Source organism: Morus notabilis, unplaced genomic scaffold (genome assembly GCF_000414095.1).
Source record: "Morus notabilis unplaced genomic scaffold, ASM41409v2 Scaffold827, whole genome shotgun sequence".
Taxonomy (NCBI): Eukaryota; Viridiplantae; Streptophyta; class Magnoliopsida; order Rosales; family Moraceae; genus Morus; species Morus notabilis.
In genome coordinates, this window is record NW_010359381.1 from 62,743 (window position 1) to 82,334 (window position 19,592).

General features: G+C 39.2%; 1 protein-coding gene across 1 annotated transcript in view; it reads left to right on the forward strand.

Moving 5' to 3' along the window:
* LOC21393710 (probable dolichyl pyrophosphate Man9GlcNAc2 alpha-1,3-glucosyltransferase) overlaps nucleotides 1-19,592 on the forward strand; it is a 78,269-nt gene that overhangs the window by 4,915 nt on the left and 53,762 nt on the right. Inside the window, exons 3-4 of the mRNA XM_024163088.1 lie at nucleotides 18,712-18,895; nucleotides 19,024-19,131. Coding sequence (XP_024018856.1) covers nucleotides 18,712-18,895; nucleotides 19,024-19,131 — 292 coding nt within the window. The remainder of the gene's footprint in view (nucleotides 1-18,711; nucleotides 18,896-19,023; nucleotides 19,132-19,592) is intronic.

A 19,592-nucleotide genomic window follows, 5' to 3' on the forward strand; every position in this document is an offset into this window, starting at 1 on the left:
GTAACACTGATAATCATTCTGATTCATTGTTGAGTAATGATCTTGATGTCCCTATTGCTAATAGGAAAGGTGTGAGAACATGCACACGTCACCCTATTTCCTCTTTTGTATCTTATGATAGATTATCTCCTAGCTACCAAGTCTTCACCACCAATCTATCAAAAGTTGACATTCCAAATAGCATACAAGAAGCAATTACCCAACCAGAATGGAAGAAAGCTATTGATGAAGAAATTCGTGCCCTAGAAAAAAATTGTACTTGGGAGTTGATAGATCTTCCAGAAGGCAAGCGTCCAGTAGAATCCAAATGGATATTTAATGTCAAGTATAAAGCAGATGGAAGCATTGATTGATACAAAGCCCGGTTAGTAGCAAAGGGATTCACTCAGACATATGGAATTGACTATCAAGAGATGTTTGCCCCGGTGGCTAAACTGAATACAGTTAGTCTTACTGTCTTTGGCAGCAAACTTAGATTGGCCTCTTCATCAGTTAGATGTGAAAAATGCTTTCTTGAATGGTGACTTAGAGGATGAAGTCTACATGGATATTCCACCAGGCTTTGATACAGAGAATAACGTCGACAAAGTGTGCAAGCTGAAGAAGTCCCTATATGGCCTTAAACAATCACCTAGAGCTTGGTTTGACAGATTCACAAGGGCAGTCAAGAAACATGGATTTTCACAAGGACAGTCCGATCACATGCTATTTTTCAAGCACTCACCAAGCGGGAAGATCACTATTCTTATAGTTTATGTGGACGACATCATCCTTACAGGTGATAATAAGGAAGAAATGGTCTGCTTAAAATCAATCCTTGCAAAGGAGTTTGAAATCAAGGATCTTGGAGCTCTAAGGTATTTTCTTGGCATGGAGATAGCCAGATCAAAGAAGGGCATTCAGTTTCCCAACAAAAGTACACCCTAGACTTACTGAAGGAGACGGGGATGCTTGGGTGCAAACCAGTAGACACTCCTATGGATTCAAACTATAAAATTGGAATGAAAGAGGGAAGTGCTCCGGTTGACAAAGGACGTTATCAACGCCTTGTGGGAAAACTCATCTACGTATTTCACACTAGACCTGACATTGGATTCCCAGTTAGTGTGATGAGCCAATTCATGAATAATCCCACTGAAGAACATCTTGATGCAGTGTACCGGATTCTCAGATATCTCAAAATGACGCCAGGAAAGGGACTGTGTTTCAAAAAGGGGCATGATAAGAGCATTGAGATATTCTCTGATGCAGATTGGGCAGGCTCCGTGACTGATCGAAGATCTACCTTAGATTATTGTACTTATGTGTGGGGAAACTTGGTTACTTGGAGGAGTAAGAAACAATCAGTGGTAGCTAGAAGCAGTGCTGAAGCTGAATTCAGAGCAATGACACATGGTATTTGCGAAGGAATGTGGCTAAAAAGACTCCTAGAAGAACTAAAGATTCCCAGTGAAGGCTCCATGAAGATGTTTTGTGATAATCAGGCCGCGATAAACATTGTAAAGAATCCTGTTCATCATGACAGGACAAAACACGTGGAAATCGACAGGCACTTCATCAAGGAGAAAATTGAACAAGGAGTAATCAAGATGATTTATACTCCCACGAATCTGCAAACCGCAGACATTCTCACAAAGGCTCTATCACGAGTCACTTTCGAGAATTGACTTCCAAGCTGGGAATGATCGATATCTACTCACCAGCTTGAGGGGGAGTGTGGAAATATGAAATTAAACGTCTCAATTAGCAAAACAGATTGTCAATCAGTTAGCTAATTGTTTGTATTTCCTTATTTATAAATATTAATTTTTTTTTGTTTTTTTTTTTTTTTTTTTTTTTTGTTGATTTCTAGGCCTAGAATCAAGGGTGATATCGGATTGTGATTTCCCCTCCTTTTCTATTTAATCTCTGTACATTCACCATGAAAAAAATTAAGAAATAAGAAAAATAGAATAATTTTTCTCCCAAATTTCTTCACAATCGGTTTTGGCTAGCATTCCAATTTATTTTCTCACCTTGTTCAAATTGCCAATGGCGGTGGCTAAAGAGATTGAAGATAAGATGAGAAGCTTTTTGTGGGATGGTGTGGAAGAATGTGTTTTACACGTGTATAAACTAAATTAGGAAAGTTTGAATATAATAGTTAGTTTCCCTAGAATTAGGTTGATTTGGTTAGTTTCCTTTTTTAGTGTGATATCCCACATATTATGGGATGTGATTTGCCGTTTCTATAGGCTAGGGGTCCTGTATATAAACCAGTTGTAATTGTCATGTAATATACAATTCCTTCAATTTTTCCTCTCAAATTTTCACATGGTATCAGAGCCTTAGGCTCTTTTTCTGGGAACGGAAACCCTAGCTTTCATCGCAGGGTTCTCTTTTCTTTTTCTGTCCTGTTGCCGAGGAGTTTTTTGAAACTACGGAATTGTACGGATTGTACAGAACTGTACAGGGATTTGTACGGACTGCCCCTGTTCCCTGCCTTGCCGCCACTGCTGCCAGGAAGCTTTCGTAAGAGAGTGCCTGAATTGTATTAGCCTTTATCGCTGATATTTTACTTGACTCAACCAGCCTTAATTGCCTTGGGATTACTTGGTTTGATTGAGGATGTCGGAGGTGGCAAAAACAACAGCTACGATACAGTCGGAGGATGCAGAAATCGTTAGGCCTCAAGCCGGGGAATTGCAGAACATTCATGCTGCATATAGACTGAATGAAAAAAACTATCTTAAATGATCCCAACTTGTCCGAACTGTGCTGAAAGGGTAAGGAAAAATCAGCCACATCTTAGGGACCGGGCCAAAACCGAAAGATCCACGATTTGGAGCGTGGGATGAGGAGGATTTGATTAGGGGTGGCAATTCATGTCACATGTCTTGTTTTGATTGTTTTTTTAAAATTTGCAGTCAACCCGAACACGACCCGTGACACGAAATTTTTTAAAAACCGCAACACGAACACGACACGACCACTTTACGAGTTGACACGACACGACTCGAAAATGACCCGTGACACGAAATTGACCCGTGAATCCGAAATTGACACGAAAATTGTATACTTTTATTTAGTTTTTTTCATATTAGAAATAACTTAAAATTCATAACACACTAAATTACAATAACATCCATTGAAATTAAGCAAATAATAGTATAAGATTTTGAGTGTAACTATCTAATATCACAAGTTCATAATAAAATTTAAAATATGAAAGGAAAAATATATGTATTTTTTAGTTTTTTACGAGTTTCGTATCGTGTTCGGGTTAGACAGGTTCAACCCGAAATTGACCCGTGTTTTTCATGTCAATTTCAGGTCGACTCGAACCTCTTTTTTCTCAACCCTAACCCGCAAAATTCGTGTCGTTTTCGAGTCGTGTTGTCATGTCGTGACCTATATTGCCGGCCCTAGATTCGATGATCATGGCATGGCTATGGAACTCCGTGAATCCGGAGATTAGCGATACATATATGTTCTTGGCCACTGCCAAGGATGTATGAGATGCAATTCAAGAAACGTACTCCAAGGCAAAGGATGCTGCCCAAGTCTACGAAGTCAAAGTTAAGATGATCGCTGCAAAACAAGTTGATAGGACTGTCACTGAATATGCCAATCAAATGAAGGCTCCGTGGCAAGAACTTGATCATTATAGGGTGATTAAGACCAAGTGTCCCGATGATGCAGCAATTTTGAAGGAGTTTATTGAACAAGATAGAGTTTATGATTTCCTTGTTGGACTCAATCCAGAATTTGATTTAGTTAGAATTCAGATTCTTGGCAAACAGGAAGTTCCAAGTTTCAATGAAGTGGTGGCACTCATCCGAGGAGAAGAAAGTAGAAGGGAATTGATGCTTGAACCAACTGTTCGGCTTTAGTTGCTAGTAATAGCAATAAGACAGCCACAAATGCAGAAACAGTGCCGGCGGTCGAGAATGGGAGGATCAGCCAGCCAAAGACCCAAAACCGGGACTACAAAGACACTATGGTGTACCTACTACAAGAAGGCACGTCATACTCGTGAGCGTTGTTGAAAATTGCATGGAAAACCACCAAGCCGCGAGTGGGGACAAAAAGGAGAGCAACCGAGGAACAATGGACAAGCCCAGATTGTAGCAGTGCAGCCGCATGAAGGGACATCACAAGAGATGAGAAATCTCAGCCAAGAAGAAATTGAGAGGGTGAGATCACTTATTGGCAATCTTGAAAAACCATCAGGTACTTGTTCACTGGCGTATTTAGGTAAACTTTCCTTCTCCATTGGATTAAATGTCTCGGATATAGCCTTTACCAGCTCCTGGATTATTGACTCGGGAGCTACCGACCATATGATCCATTCATCAAAAAAAATTTCCTCATATACCCCGTGTCCAAGTAATAGGAAAATAGTCACAGTCGATGGATCATTCACTACTGTGGCAGGCATAGGTGATGTCAAGATAAGCCCGTCGCTGTTGTTAAAAAATGTTCTTCACGTCCCTAGGCTAACCACAAATCTTGTTTCCATCCAAAAGCTTACTAAAGATTTTCACTGTAAAGTGGTTTTTAATCATAGTTATTGTGTATTTCAGGACAAGGATTCGGGAAGGACGATTGGACATGCTAGAGAACGGGATGGGCTCTACTATCTCGAAACACCAAGTCAATCCAACACTTCCAAGGGCATAACATCTCATTCTCCTATCTCAGTGTCTTTTTCATCCAATAAAGAAAAAGTCTGGCTTCATCATCACAGACTTGGACACCCATCATTTAGGATTATTAAACTTTTGTTTCCTTCTTTATTTAAGGGTTTAGAGGATGAACATTTTCATTGTGAAGTGTGTGAACTTGCTAAACACAAACGTGTATCTTTTCCAATCAATAATAATAGAAGTTCCATTCCTTTTGATCTTATTCACAGTGATATTTGGGGTCCTTCCACTATTTCTAATATAAATGGAGCTAAATGGTTTGTGTCGTTCATTGATGATTGTACTCGAGTTACCTGGATCTTTTTGCTAAAACAGAAATCCGATGTCAGCACTGTTCTTCCAAATTTTTGTTCAATGATAAAGACTCAATTTGGGGTCAATATCAAAAGATTTAGGTCGGATAATGCTAAGGACTATTTCAATCAAGTCCTAACTCCGTACTTTCAGAAAGCAGGAATAGTACATGAGTCCTCTTGTGTGAGCACTCCACAACAAAATGGAGTAGCAGAACGGAAAAATGGTCATCTCCTCGATTCAACAAGATCCTTCTTGTTTCAAAAAAATGTGCCTAAATCTTTTTGGGGAGAAGCGGTTCTTACAGCCGCCCATATCATAAATCGTTTGCCTTCTAGAGTCCTAGAATTTAAAATTCCAATGGATGTCCTTTCCAAATTCTATCCAAACCTACACACCACAAATAATCTTGTTCGTCGCATATTTGGGTGTGGCATTTGTTCATGTCATAGTCAGAACCGGGGAAAATTAGATCCAAGGGCATTAAAATGTGTGTTTGTAGGATATTCTTCAACTCAAAAGGGGTATAAGTGCTATCATTCCCTATCAAAAAGGTTCTATGTCTTAGCTGATGTGACCTTCCATGAATAAGAATCCTATTTCATTGTTCCTTATCTTCAAGGGGAGAATTCAGTAATGGAAGATAAGGATAAGGCATATTTTTTGCTTCTTGATCTGCCATCTTCACCACTTCCTGTGTCAAGACAGCCTAGTCCCATGGATGTTTCTACCGAGCCTACTGAAAATGTTCCTCCCACCGAGCCTACTAAAAATCCAAATCCTGAGCCTCCTGTAAACCCACCTACAAATCCGGCCCTTGATAGTGTGAGATTTGGCAAAGGCAAAGTGTTCTCGAGAAGAAAGAAGGTTGTCCCTGAATCTACGCAAGTCCAAGACTCCAACCTAAATCCTGAGAATGAGGTAACAATTTCTAATCCTTTTTTTCAATCTGAATCTGAGATAAACAATGATGACCAGGACCTCCCTTTAAACACTTTTCACCATCTCATAGAGCCTTCCTTGTCAGCTTAAACACCATTGCCATCCCTGCCAATTTATCCGAGGCTTTAACCAATGAAAAATGGAAGCAAGCCATGAATGTGGAGATGGAGGCATTGGAGAAGAACAAAACTTGGGAGTTAGTGAAGTTACCTGAAGGAAAGAAACCCGTAGGGTGTAAATGGGTTTACACGGTAAAATATAGAGAAGATGGATCAATAGAAAGATACAAGGCTAGGTTGGTGGCCAAGGGTTATACTCAAACCTATGGGATTGATTATCAAGAAACGTTTGCTCTGGTTGCAAAGATGAACACTGTTAGAGTTTTATTGTCACTAGCAGGTAATGGTGATTGGGATTTGCAGCAGTTTGATGTCAAGAATGCATTTTTGCATGGAGAACTGGAGGAAGAAATTTATATGGAAGTTCCACCGGGTTATAATAAAGGGTTGACTGCTGGTACAGTATGTAGACTAAAAAGGTCCTTGTATGGACTTAAGCAATCACCGCGAGCATGGTTTGGGAGGTTTGCTAGAGTAATGACAGCTATAGGATATAGGCAGAGTCAAGGAGATCACACTTTGTTCATTGAACACTCACCTTCAGGTAAAGTTACAGCCCTATTGGTGTATGTTGATGACATAATTGTGACTGGTGATGATGATAGGGAGAGACAACTTCTAAGTCAATGTTTAGCTAAGGAATTTGAGATCAAGACGTTAGGAAGATTGAAGTATTTCCTTGGGATTGAGGTGGCTCATTCTAAGCAAGGCATTTTCATCTCTCAACAGAAGTTTGTTACAGATCTACTCAAAGAAACCGGCAAGACATCATGCAAACCAGTGAGTACTCCAATAGAACCGAATCTCAAGCTTGGAGAGGCAGAAGAAGATGCTATGGTGGATAGAGAGATGTATCAACGGTTGGTGGGGAGACTCATTTCTCTTTCTCACACTCGGCCAGATATAGCGTATGCGGTGAGTGTGATCAGTCAGTTCATGCACAATCCAAAAGAAGTTCATCTGCAGGTGGTATACAGAGTTTTGCAATATCTCAAAGGGACACCAGGTAGAGGCATCTTTTTCAAGAGGAATGGAGGGTTAGTTCTTGAGGCATACATAGATGCTGACTATGTTGGGTCAGTTGTTGACAGAAGATCAACTTCAGGTTATTGCACCTTCCTTGATGGAAACCTGGTGATATGGAGGAGTAAGAAACAGAATGTGGTAGCACGGTCTTGTACTGAGGCAGAGTACCGAGCAATGGCTCAGGGTGTGTGAACTACTATGGTTGAAGATTGTTCTAGAGGATCTGAAGATTACGTGGGACGACCCTATGAAACTTTATTGTGATAACAAATCTGCAATTAGCATAGCTCACAACCCGGTGCGGCATGACCGAACGAAGCACATCGAGATTGACAGACACTTCATCAAAGAAAAGTTGGATAGTGGATTGATTTGTACACCTTCTGTATCTACACATGGCCAACTTGCTGATATACTCACCAAGGGGTTAAGTAATTCAGTGTTTGAGAGTTTTGTATCCAAGCTGGGAATGGTGAATACCTATTCACCAGCTTGAGGGGGAGTGTGGAAGAATGTGTTTTACATGTGTATAGACTAAATTAGGAAAGTTTGAATATAATAGTTAGTTTCTCTAGAATTAGGTTGATTTGGTTAGTTTCCTTTTTTAGTGTGATATCCCACATATTATGGGATGTGATTTGCCGTTTCTATAGGCTAGGACTCCTGTATATGAACCAGTTGTAATTGTCATGTAATATACAATTCCTTCAATTTTTCCTCCCAAATTTCCGCAGATGGAATAGAGGATAGGAGTGGATAATCTTGTAGCCTGGAGAGTAGTTCTCGACCTAAAGAAGAAGGGGGTTTGGCAATAGGGAATTTGTTGGAGAAGAATCTAGCCTTGTTGGTTAAATGGTTATGGAGGCTTCCTTTAGAACAAGGGTCGCTTTGGGCCTCGGATACAGAAGCAAAATATGGGCTGCACCCCAATGGATGAGACTCTAATTTGGTAGGACGAGTAACTCATAGGAATCCTTGGAAATTTATTTCTCAAGGTTTGAACTCTTTTCTTGATAGAGTCAGATGAGAAGTGGGGGATGGAAGCAAAATTAGATTTTGGGAGGATAATTGGTGTGGTGATATGCCTTTTGCAATCACTTTTCCAAGGCTTTACAACCTAATTTTAGTGAGGGAGGTGAAGATAAGAGAAGTTGTGATTAATGGTGAAGAATCAAATATTAATTGGAATTTTGGTTTCATAGGAAACTCAACAATAGAGTTTGATCCATTTGAAAATCTTCTTGCGACCTTGGAGACTTTTTCTCCCAGACATTCCCAATATGATAAAAGGGTTTGGAGATGTATAATTTTTAGTCCTAATTTTGATGGGTTATCCTAGAGAGAGAAGCTCCACGTCTCTAAAATTTCTTTAGGCTTATTTCTTCAATGGTTATATCTTATTAATCACAATGAGATATGAACATTTTGATCAAGATTTTAGGACCAAACACAGAGTTTTCACCTTCAAATTAGATTTTCCTGCTAGTGTGATAGAGATTACGGAGAGAAATAGAGTCGAGAACTTAACGCTTAATGTGGACTTGGGAGGAGCAGCATGGTTATGCAAAGCAGTTGAAGAAGCGCTAAGTCAAGCAAAGGATAGGAGTTCAGGAGGCTTTATAGGAATCATAGCTACATGTTGATTGTGGAATGTAGCAGGAATAAATGGAGAAATAAGGAATGTAATAGTGCTAGGAGAGAATGCATACAGAGGTTGGTATGAATTTAAGAGATGCATTGGCAGGGTTTTCAACAAAGCTCGAGGGTTAGAGGTTGTCCAGACAAGAAGAAGTGAAGAAGAAGGTCAAGCAGAAGGGTGTTTATTAACAGCAACAAGATACAAGATAGAAGATGGAAGAGCACATCCAAAGCTATTCTGCAAAACATGGAAATTGGTGGTGGTTTATATAGAGAAATAGATTGGAGAACGAATGGAACTTAATAAAGTTATAAAAAGTAGGTTAAAAAGAAGTGCTGAGGTAGTTCCAATGGCTGTAGATAGAGCAATAACGTGGTGCCAAGATGAAAAGGAGATGAAGATGTTAATGAAGAACAACACTTTGGTATTCAATAAGAGATATTTAGCAAGATTGGATTACTACTCCATTTATTCACATTAGGAATCCGTGCCCGTAATAGCTGGATTGAGATTGAGGGTTTCCTTCTCAATATGTGGAATACTCGCAGTTTGAAAATTCGGAGATGCTTGCAGAGGATTACTAGAGGTTGTAGAAGACGCTAAACCAGTCTCTCTTAATTGTACGCCAAGATCAAAGTCTGGAGGTCCAGTAGAGGGTTTTGATGAATAGAATTTCCATGTCAAGGGGAAAAATGTTTCTGTTGGTCTTTTTTGCATCATGAGAAAGGGCCAAGTTACATCAAACTGCAGAACAATGTCGATTCGAAGCCCAAGAAAATGTGGAGGATCAAGGAACAATTAGAAAGAGAAACTGAAAAGTCCTTCGAGAAGTGTAGCCAAGTAAATGAAACGGTGGTTAGAGAGTCACGTGCGCCGATATTTAATAAATGGGAGGGTCCCATGTTAAACAATGAAACGATGATGTAATTCTGGAAGACACAATCCAAACAACAAATTGTTTTGACGCTCTGAAGATGTTGCAACAATATGACGATGAAGAGGATGAGGCTGCTAGCCCATTTAATGAGAATAACCCTAATGGGCTTTTATTTGGGCCTAAAGGTGGGTTCTTATTATCTAAGTGTGTTTCTGAGGGAGAGAAGGATATTTTAGATCGAAGCCCAAGAAAATCAAAATCAGAACCGGCCATTTCACGCGTTATCTCGAGAAAGGCTGATCAAACTGACTCAAGAAAAGTTACATGCAGTGCAGACTGACAGATTCATTAAGACAAAAACAAAACCACATATTCTCGAAAGCATCTCTGAAGAATCGTGAGGAATTCTTTGTTGGATCAATTTTTCGGTGGGATGGAAATTACAAATTGAATCAATCCAATAAAAGGGTGACAGTGCGATCGAAACCATAGCTTTTCACAGCCTTTCCAAAGCGTTCAAACCACGCTCTAGGAGATTGTTTAAGGCCATATAGGGATTTCTTGAGTTTGCAGACCTTGTTTTGGCCAAAAACCTCCTCAAATCCTGGTGGCAAGCTCATGGACACTGCTTCTTCTAAGGGCCAGTTGAAATTAACTACAAGAGACAATAGTACACGGATGGAGTTTATCTTGGCAACTGGAGTAAAAGTTTCTTGGTAGTCCACCCCATATGTCTAAGTATAGCCCTTAGCCAGAAGTCTTGCTTTGTATCTCTCTATACTTCCACCTGCCTTACACTTTACTGTAAACACCCATTTGCACCCAACTTGTCTTTGATCTTTGGGTAAATCAATGATTTCCCATGTTCCACTTTTCCTTAGAGCATTCATCTCTTCCATCACTGCTGGTTTCCAGTCAGGATTATCAAGTGTTTCCTGAATGTTTCTTGGAATAAACAAATTAGAAATTTTGGATGTAAAGGCTCTATGTTTTTGTGAGATTTTACCGTAGGATAGATATTTGGAAATAGGATGATTAGTACAAGAGCGGGTTCCTTTCCTAATGGCTATAGGAATATCAAGGTCATTTTGTACAGGTAACTTATCAGGAGTAGAAACAACATTGGGTAAAGAAGAGTCTAGAGTACCTGTAGTATTTATAGGTTCATTACTCGGGGCATCAGATTGAGCTCGTGCTGAAGGGATAGTAGGCTCTCTACTCTTTTGATGATTCTTTTTCCTTGAATAAACAAGAAACTTGGGGTTACGTTCTTGAGGAATCTATAGGTAGTATTTCTCCCCTTGTCAAGGATTCAACAATACCTGGCAAAATAGTATTAGGAAGAATAGTTTCCCTTTCATTTAAATCGCCATTTAAGTTTTCACAATCCACGGTTTTAGGTAAGGGAACAGAAATAATGTCCCAAAAATTTTGTTCTTCTCTTTTTTTCTCCCCCTGAAGAAAATCCTTTTGAAAGTAAGGTTGATTTTCAAGGAAGTAACATCCATAGAAATAACAGTTTTCCTAGTTTTAGGATTGACACATTTATACCCTTTTTTATTTGGTGCATAACCAGTAAAAACACAATTTTCAGCCCTTGGGTCTAGCTTAGACCGCCCCTTACTAGATAAGTGAACGTAAACAGTGCAGCCACAGATTTTAAGGGGAAGATTAGATTGAATACGTGTCTCAAAAAATATTTTTTTAAAACAATCAAGGGGTGTGCTAAAGTTGAGAACACGAGCGGGCATCCTATTGATTAAATAGGATGCTGTTAAAACAGCTTCACCCCAAAGATATTTGGGAACATGCATGGAAAACATAATAGCACGTGAGACTTCAAGTAGGTGTTTATTTTTGCGCTCAACAATGCCATTTTGCTGAGGTGTATCAACACAAGTAGATTGATGATGTATGCCTTTTTCTCTTAAAAAACTTCCAAGAACTTCTTTAAAATATTCAGTGCCATTATCAGTATGAAGAATTCCAATGTTAGTTTGAAATTGAGTTTCAACCATTGAATAAAAATTTTTAAATAAGTTTGCAACCTCAGATTTTTCACTCAGTAAATAAACTCAACATAAACGAGTATGATCGTCGATAAAAGTCACAAACCACTTTTTTCCATAAAAAGTCTTAATCCTCGAAGGACCCCAAACAGCACTATGGATTAAATAAAAAGGTCTTGAGGCTTGATAAGGCCTCGAAGGATAAATAGTTCTATGACTTTTTGATAAAATGCAGTTTTCACAATGAAACTTAGAACAATCCAAACCACGAAATAAACTGGGAAATAATTTTCTAAGATAATTAAAACTAGGATGTCCTAGCCTATATTACCAAAGCATAATTTTATCCTTAACATGGATAGAACTGATACTACTTAAGCCTTGAGCTTTTTTATTCGTAGAGTCTTCATCTCCAAAATAGTAGAGACCATCTATCATTCTAGCACTGCCAATCATCTTCCCTAAGCTCTGTTCCTGAAAAACACAATGAGATTCAAAAAAGGTGACATGATAGTTAGAATCTCTACATAGTTTACTGACTGATAGGAGATTACAAGCAAGTTTAGGAACATGGAGAACAGACTTAAAAGAGATGGTTTTAGACAAATTAATTAAACCTTTACCGGCTATAGGTGAATAGGAACCATTTGCTATACGAACTTTTTCATGTCCAGAACAAGGGGTATAAGTATGAAATAAATGAGAAAAACTTGTCATATGGTCAGAAGCTCCTGAATCAATTATCCAAGGAGTAGAATAGGACTGAAAAAGACAAGATAGGGCATTTGTATCACTACCTATTTGAGCTAGAGAAGCATTAGGAGTACCCGACAAACCGGAGTTAGATTTCAACAGCTTCAGAAGGTGATCCATCTACCCTTTGTTGAAGGGAACAGATTCGGCCTCATGTGCAGCGGGAGAACGAGTGAACCAACCTTCATGTGAGCCCTTCCAACCTGCTGGTTTACCATGAATCTTCCAGCAGGTTTCACGCGTATGGCGTGGTTTATTACAATGATCACACCAAACGTGGGACTTTTCATCATGCTTTTTAGGGGTGGTTCGGCCAACATTAACACCAGCAACAAGGGCAGAATTTTCAACAATGCTGCTGCCAGAATTCTTCTTGCCGAGCATGACAAGGCAGCGGCTCTCCTCACGACGGACTTAAGAAAATACTTCCCCAATAGATGGGAGGGGTTGCCTACTAATTATCCTTCCTCTAACCTCATCAAACTCAACATCAAGGCCAATAAGAATTTAAATATACGGTTGTCCTCCACCATCTTCTTATAGTGGTTACAATCCTCCGGGGATTTCCACTCATAATCATTAAACAAGTCTAAATCTTGCCAAGGCGTTTCAAAGAATTAAAATACTTAGTAACACTGTCCTCACCTTGACGTATTTCTCCAAGTTTTAGCGTCAACTCATACACCTGGGACTGATTTCCCAAGTCAGAGTACATTTGGTTGACATTGTCCCAAAGCTCCTTAGCCGTGTGATAGCACATGTAGTTGGAGCTGATATCTTCCTCCATTGAATTCACCAACCAGGTCATCACCATGGAGTTCTCGGCATCCCAAGTTGAATAAGCCGGATCCTCTGTTGCAGGTTCCTTCTTCCTCCTGTCAAATAGCCGATTTTTCCCCTACCACGGATGTACATACGCACCGACTGAGACCAGCGCAGAAAGTTTTCTCCATTTAGTCTGATGGTAGTAATCTGGATGGAGTGGGATTCTGAATTGGGGGCCTGGGTTTCATTGGCTTTAGGTTGGTTTTCAGGAGTGTTTGTGGGCTCAGAAACTACGTCAGACATGGTGGGTAGTAGCTGAGTTTAGGCGGAAGCAGATTTGTAGATCAGCTAGGGTTTTTTTTTTCTCTCAAAGTGATCATATAGTCTCTGATACCATATCAGAGTTATGAGAAAAAATGTTATTGTATTGCTATGTTTGTTCTGTATACAATGTACACATAAATAGGAATACAAGAAAGCTATTTTAGGAAACTAATAGCTGTACAAACTCAATCACCTAACTAATTTCCTGATTTCTACCTTTGACTTAATCTTCCCTATTTACACGCCCAAATCTCCTACTATATGGTTTAATTACAGAATATTTTGCAACATGTTAGTTTACCAATCCATCCTAAAAGCTTAAGCTGTTAGGAGGTGGGCTAACAATAGTTTAATACTTTAACACTCCCCCTCTCGTGTGGGCTGGAGAATGGACAATCGTGTGGGTAAATTAATTGGAAAGCCCAACACGTGAATATTTAAGTCCGAGATATATTAAAGACCCAACACATGATGACAATTTAAATGGGGATAAAGAGTGCAATTATGGGGGTTTGAACTCAGGACCTCCCGCTCTGATACCAGGTTAGTTTACCAATCCATCCTAAAAGCTTAAGCTGTTAGGAGGTGGGCCAACAATAGTTTAATACTTTAACAGTGAGGGATGGGCAGGAGGGTTGGTGGTTCACAGGTATTTATGGTCCAACAAAAGCTTCGGCTGGGACTCTTTTTGGGATGAATTGGCGGGTTTATGGGAGATGTGTGGTGACAAATAGTGCTTGGGTGGAGATTTCAATGTGGTTTGGAACGTTAACGAAAAGGAAAATAGCTCGACGAATACACGAAGCATGAGAGGATTTGACGAGTTGATAAGAGAAATGGAAGTGATAGACCCTCCTTTGAATAATGCTCTATACACTTGGTCTAATTTTAGAGAAGTTCCTATTTGTTCACGGCTGGATAGATTCTTGTTCTCTTCCAATTTTGGTGGGATGTTCAACCATATTTGATAAGAAGTGTCGGTAAGGAACGTTTCTGACCATTGCCTGATTATTTTGACGACAAATGCACCACCTTGGGGACCATAGCCATTCTAGTTCGAAAATTTGTGGCTGGAGGATCCTCGTTTTAAGGAAAGCGTTGCTGGTTGGTGGAGAGAGGAGGTTAATCAAGGTTCGGTAGGGTAAAAATTTATGACGAAACTTGAGAACCTCAGAAATCATTTGCAGAAATGGAACGAGGAGGTTTTTGGAGACTTAAGAACTAAAAAGTCGAGGTTGTCCAAGAGAATTATGGAGATAGATAAAAAGGAATTGAGTGAAGTAATAATGAAGGAGGATAGGGCTATAAAAATGAAGTCAAAGTTCACTTGGGCAAAGGAAGGGGCTGCAAATACTAAATTGTTTCACAGGTTGATGAACGCCAGAAAGGAAAGTAACGCGATTTCAAGATTGGAGACAACCGACGGGAAGTATTGAGGATGAGGAAGATATTGTGGGCGGAGTCAGCTTTTTTTAGTAATCTTTATTCCTCATCTAGAGGCCAGTTTAGAGGTATTGAAGGTTTGGAATGGATTTGAATATTGGAGATGGAAGTAGTTAATTTAGAGAAACTGTTTGAGGAAGCTAAGGTAAAAAAGGCAGTTTTTGAGTGTGATGGGAATAAGTCTCTTAGGCCGGATTGATATTCATTGTCCCTTTTTCAAGCTTGTTGAATGTGGTGAAACGTGATCTTATGGAGGTGTTGGAGGAATTTCATACTACTGGTGTTAATGGAATTACCAATGAAACCTACATTGCTCTAATTCCTAAGACACTCAATTTGTGTCAAATTACTAATTTTAGGCCAATAAGCCTTGTCACAAGTTTGTACAAGATTATATCTAAGGTGTTGGTTTCTCGCCTTAAGGACGTTTTGGAGAGTACGATCTCGGAGGCACGATGGGCTTTTGTTGCTGAAAGACAAACTTTAGATGTGGCTTTGATAGCTAACAAAGTAGTGGAGGATTATCGGGCGGGAGGCAAGCAAGGAGTTGTGTTCAAAATTGATTTCGAAAAGGCGTATGATCACATGGAGTGGGATTTTTTGGGAGTTTGTTTTAGGACAAAAGGGCTTTGGAGAAAGATGGAAGAGACGGATTTGGGGGTGTTTGGAGTCGGTGTCCTTGTCGGTTATGATAAATGGTAGGCCGAGGGGGAAATTCCGGGGCTCAAGTGGGTTAAGACAAAGAGACCCACTATCTCCTTTCGTATTCACTTTGGTGGTGGATGCTCTTGGTAAAATGGTGGATAAAGTAGTAGGCCAAAGAGCATTGAGGAGTTTAGTTATCAGTAGAGAAGAAATTAATATTTCCCACTTACAGTTTGCTGATGATACTCTTTTTCTTTCTGGACAAAGAGGAAGTCAATCTTCATACCTTATTGAGCATTTTGGATGTTTTTTGCCTTGCCTCCGGTTTGAAGATCAATGTAGGCAAGAGTGTTCTTTTGGGAATTAACTTGGAGGTGGAGGAAGTGGAGTGACTGGCTGGTTAGTTGGCTGTTGGGAACCGGTTGTTTCAAAAGTGGCAATGCGTCTTGACGGGTGGAAAGGAGCTTTTTGTCTTGGGGAGGGAGATTAACACTAATAAAATCAATTTTATCATCTTTTCCGATTTATTTCTTATCAATTTTTAAATTCCTAGAGTGGCAGAGGCAATCGAGAAATTGATGAGACTTCCTTTGGGGCGGATTGGAGGGTGCTAATTCGGATCACTTAGTGGCGTGGGAGAGGGTTTGTAAGCTTAAAGAGAAAGGAGGTTTGGGAATAGGCAACTTGGTTTCTCGAAATAAAACTCCTCTCAAAGTGGCTTTGGTGATTTTTGGTCGAAGGAGGTGCGCTTTCGCCTCGGGTGATAAGCAGTAGATATGGCTCAGACTTTGGGTGTTGGATGTCGGGAGAAGGAAATAGGTTAACATATAGGTGTCCTTTGAAAGCAATTCGAGCTTTGCAGAGCCCAGGTTAAAGTAAAGGTTGGAGATGATAGTAGAGTGAGATTTTGGGAAGATGTGTGGAAGGAGGAAGTTTCTTTCTCAAACCGATTTTTGAGTCTTTTTAGGCTTTCATCCCTTAAAAATGCTTCGATATCTTCGTTTTACTCTATTGCTCATGACAACAATGTTTCCTGGAATTGTTTCTTTAGTAGAGACCCCAACGAGAGAGATGGATGAGCTTTTGGCGTTATCGAGTTTTTAGACGGGGTTAGCTCGAATGTTCTATTGTCAGATAGATGGGTTTAAAATCTTGCGGGCTGTGGCTTGTTTTTTTGCAAATCCTACTCTAATTTTTTGATCGAGGATCGTTCCTTTCCTGTTTCAAATTTTATCATCTTATTTGGAAATCCTCGGTTCCTATTAAAGTTCAGGTGTTTAATTGGTTGCTTGTTTCGAGTAAACTTAACACATGATTTGTTACAAAGAAGAAAGCCTCATTTACTTTTGTGTCTTGGTTGGTGTTTTCTCTGAAAAATAAACGGTGAAACTTTGGATCATCTCTTCCTACATTGTCCCTTTTCATTGTGTATTTGGTATCGACTTCTAAATGAGTTTGGAGTTTCTTGGGTGATTCCTAGATCGATCGCGGATCTCCTAGATGAAGCTTTGGAATATTGCAACACTCTCCATCACTTGGGCTATTTGGCTATAGAGGAATAACTGTATTTTTGAGGATATAGAATTGGATGTTAATGTAGTGTGGGACAGAGTTAAATTTAGTGTGGCACTGTGATTATCTCAAGTTAAAGGCTTCAATTGATTTTCCTTTTCAGATTTACTTTGGGGATGGGATGTAGTCCTACTTTAGTTTTGTGGTTCTAGTCTTTTGTTCTGTTATGCTTTGGTGGACAACTTGTCCCCTGTTGTACCTTATCTTCTCCATTATTCATCAATAATATGCTCTCGTTTCTTTTATATATATATATATAAGTCAAAGATCCGAACATTTCTCCCTTTGAACCTTATAAATTTATTTGGAAATCTTGTGCTCTTGTTAGAATCAAGGTTTTTGCCTAGCTTTTTTTCGCAGAAGATTGAGCACGTGTGATTTAGTGTAGAGGAAACATCCTCTAGTGGCTTTGTCCCCAAGTTAGTGTTTAATGTGCAGGTCAAACTCAGAATCCATGGATCAGTTGTTTATGCATTGTGATTTGGCTTGGAGGAGTATTTGGAGCAGCGAACTTAAGTTGGGTCTTCCTAGCCCTTAGTAATGCGATTCTAGTGGAGAACTGGTTTGGTTTTAGGAAGAACAAGAACGCCCAGCCAATCTGGCGTGCAATGTGGTTGGCTATTCTTTGGGTTATATGGTGGGAGAGAAATCAAAGGATATTTGAAGAAAAAGAAATGTCATTCAAGGATTTATTTGAGACGGCAAAATACTTAGCATCAGTTTGGGCAGATCCTTCTTTCAAGAATTTCACATTATCTTTAATTCTATTAAAGCTGGGACGATGTCCTGAAATGATTTGTGTAGTTTGGTTGTATTTAGCTCTCTGCTCTGTTTTTGATGGATAGCTCAACCATCTTGAAACTTCATTTGTAATCTTTTCATTATTAATGAAGTTTTTGTTCCTATAAAAAAAAGTCTGCGAAAAAATAGCCAGGCAAAAATCTTGATTTTAACAGGAGCACAAGACTTCCAAATAAATTTATAAAGTTCAAAGTAGGGTTTTTTTAAATATCCATAAATTCCCGGAACTCACTTTGTGAGTCTGAATTTGAAAGTGGAGCCGCCAAATCCTACAATCTGTGGAAGGTAGGAAACTTTGACTTTTGTCATGTTGGTGCCTGATAGGTGGATTGAATCCTAGAGAATTAGGGTTAAAAAGCAATTTAGGAAAGTATAGAGTAATTTGAACCCCTTATTCCAGATAGCAGAATATGTTTATGGAACTTGTCGGATTATGTGGGTTATTTTGGGAAAGTTTTAGAATATTCTTTGTTAGTTTCCTGATTCTTAGGAGATTTAGATAGCTGTATATTCTGGTGGTTATTTCTAGATTTTTAGGAGATTCTTTTGCTTGATCTTTGGCTCTCATATTTGTATTTATACCTCCTGTTGTAACCTAATTCGGTATCAATGAATAAGCTATTCTCTCATTTGTTTTTCCTCAGAACTAATCATTCATCACCCTTTGTAACCAATAATCGCACGCCCAAAATTAGCCTTTTAAAATTCTATAAGCATTTTCTCCACATGTTTATATAAAGAGCATGAAACTAGATTCATAAGTTCCATGGCTAATGCATGTGTCTTTTCTTTCTTTTTTCTTCCGCTATTGCAGGAAACTTCTCATGAGGTGGACAGTGTTATCCTCAGATGCTTTGGTGTTTTTCCCTGCAGTTTTTCATTTTATTATCGTGTATCATGCCGGCCGTAAAAGTGGCCGTAAAAGTGAGATTGCTTGGCATATTGCAATGATTTTGCTTAATCCATGCCTCATCCTCATCGATCATGGTCATTTTCAGGTAAAAATTTGGAGCATTCCATTGTTTTCTTCGCTTATTGGTGTCCTTTTATTTTTTTAATCTTCTTAAAGTGCTGCTTTATGAGGTACAAATGCTTAATTTCTCATCTTTAGTGATTCTTTTTTCAGTACAACTGCATCAGCTTGGGCCTAATTGTCGGAGCTATTGCCTCTATTCTCTCAAACAAAGATCTTGTTGCTTGTGTCTTATTTAGTCTCGCTCTTAGCCACAAACAGGTTCTTTTTAATACAAGCTGTCATTAGATGTTGAAATTTTGAAGGTGAATGTAAATTGAATTAGGGGACGAAATAAAAAGCATTTTGAGCCTTCCATGATCGTAAGAAAAAAATAGCCAATTGTAATGGGCAAATTTTTCTGTTAAACAAAATGAGGTACAAACAATTTGATCAGGACTTTCATTTTAAGATTAGACAACTCGGGGAGTGAGATTGAGATTACTGAGAGGAACAGAATGTTGTGTTTTTCAATCCAAATAGACGTGGGTTGTGCGTCTTGGTTGTGTTCAGCAGTTAAAGAAGCTCTTATCATAAGTAAGGAGGGAGGTTGTAGAAGGTTCTACAGAGGTTCTAGCTACAGGACAATTCTAGAATGTAGCAGGAACAAAGGTGGTATTTTCATGAAGATTTCGAAGATAAAAAGTGGAGGAATAAGGAATATTGTAATTTCAGCGGAGTTT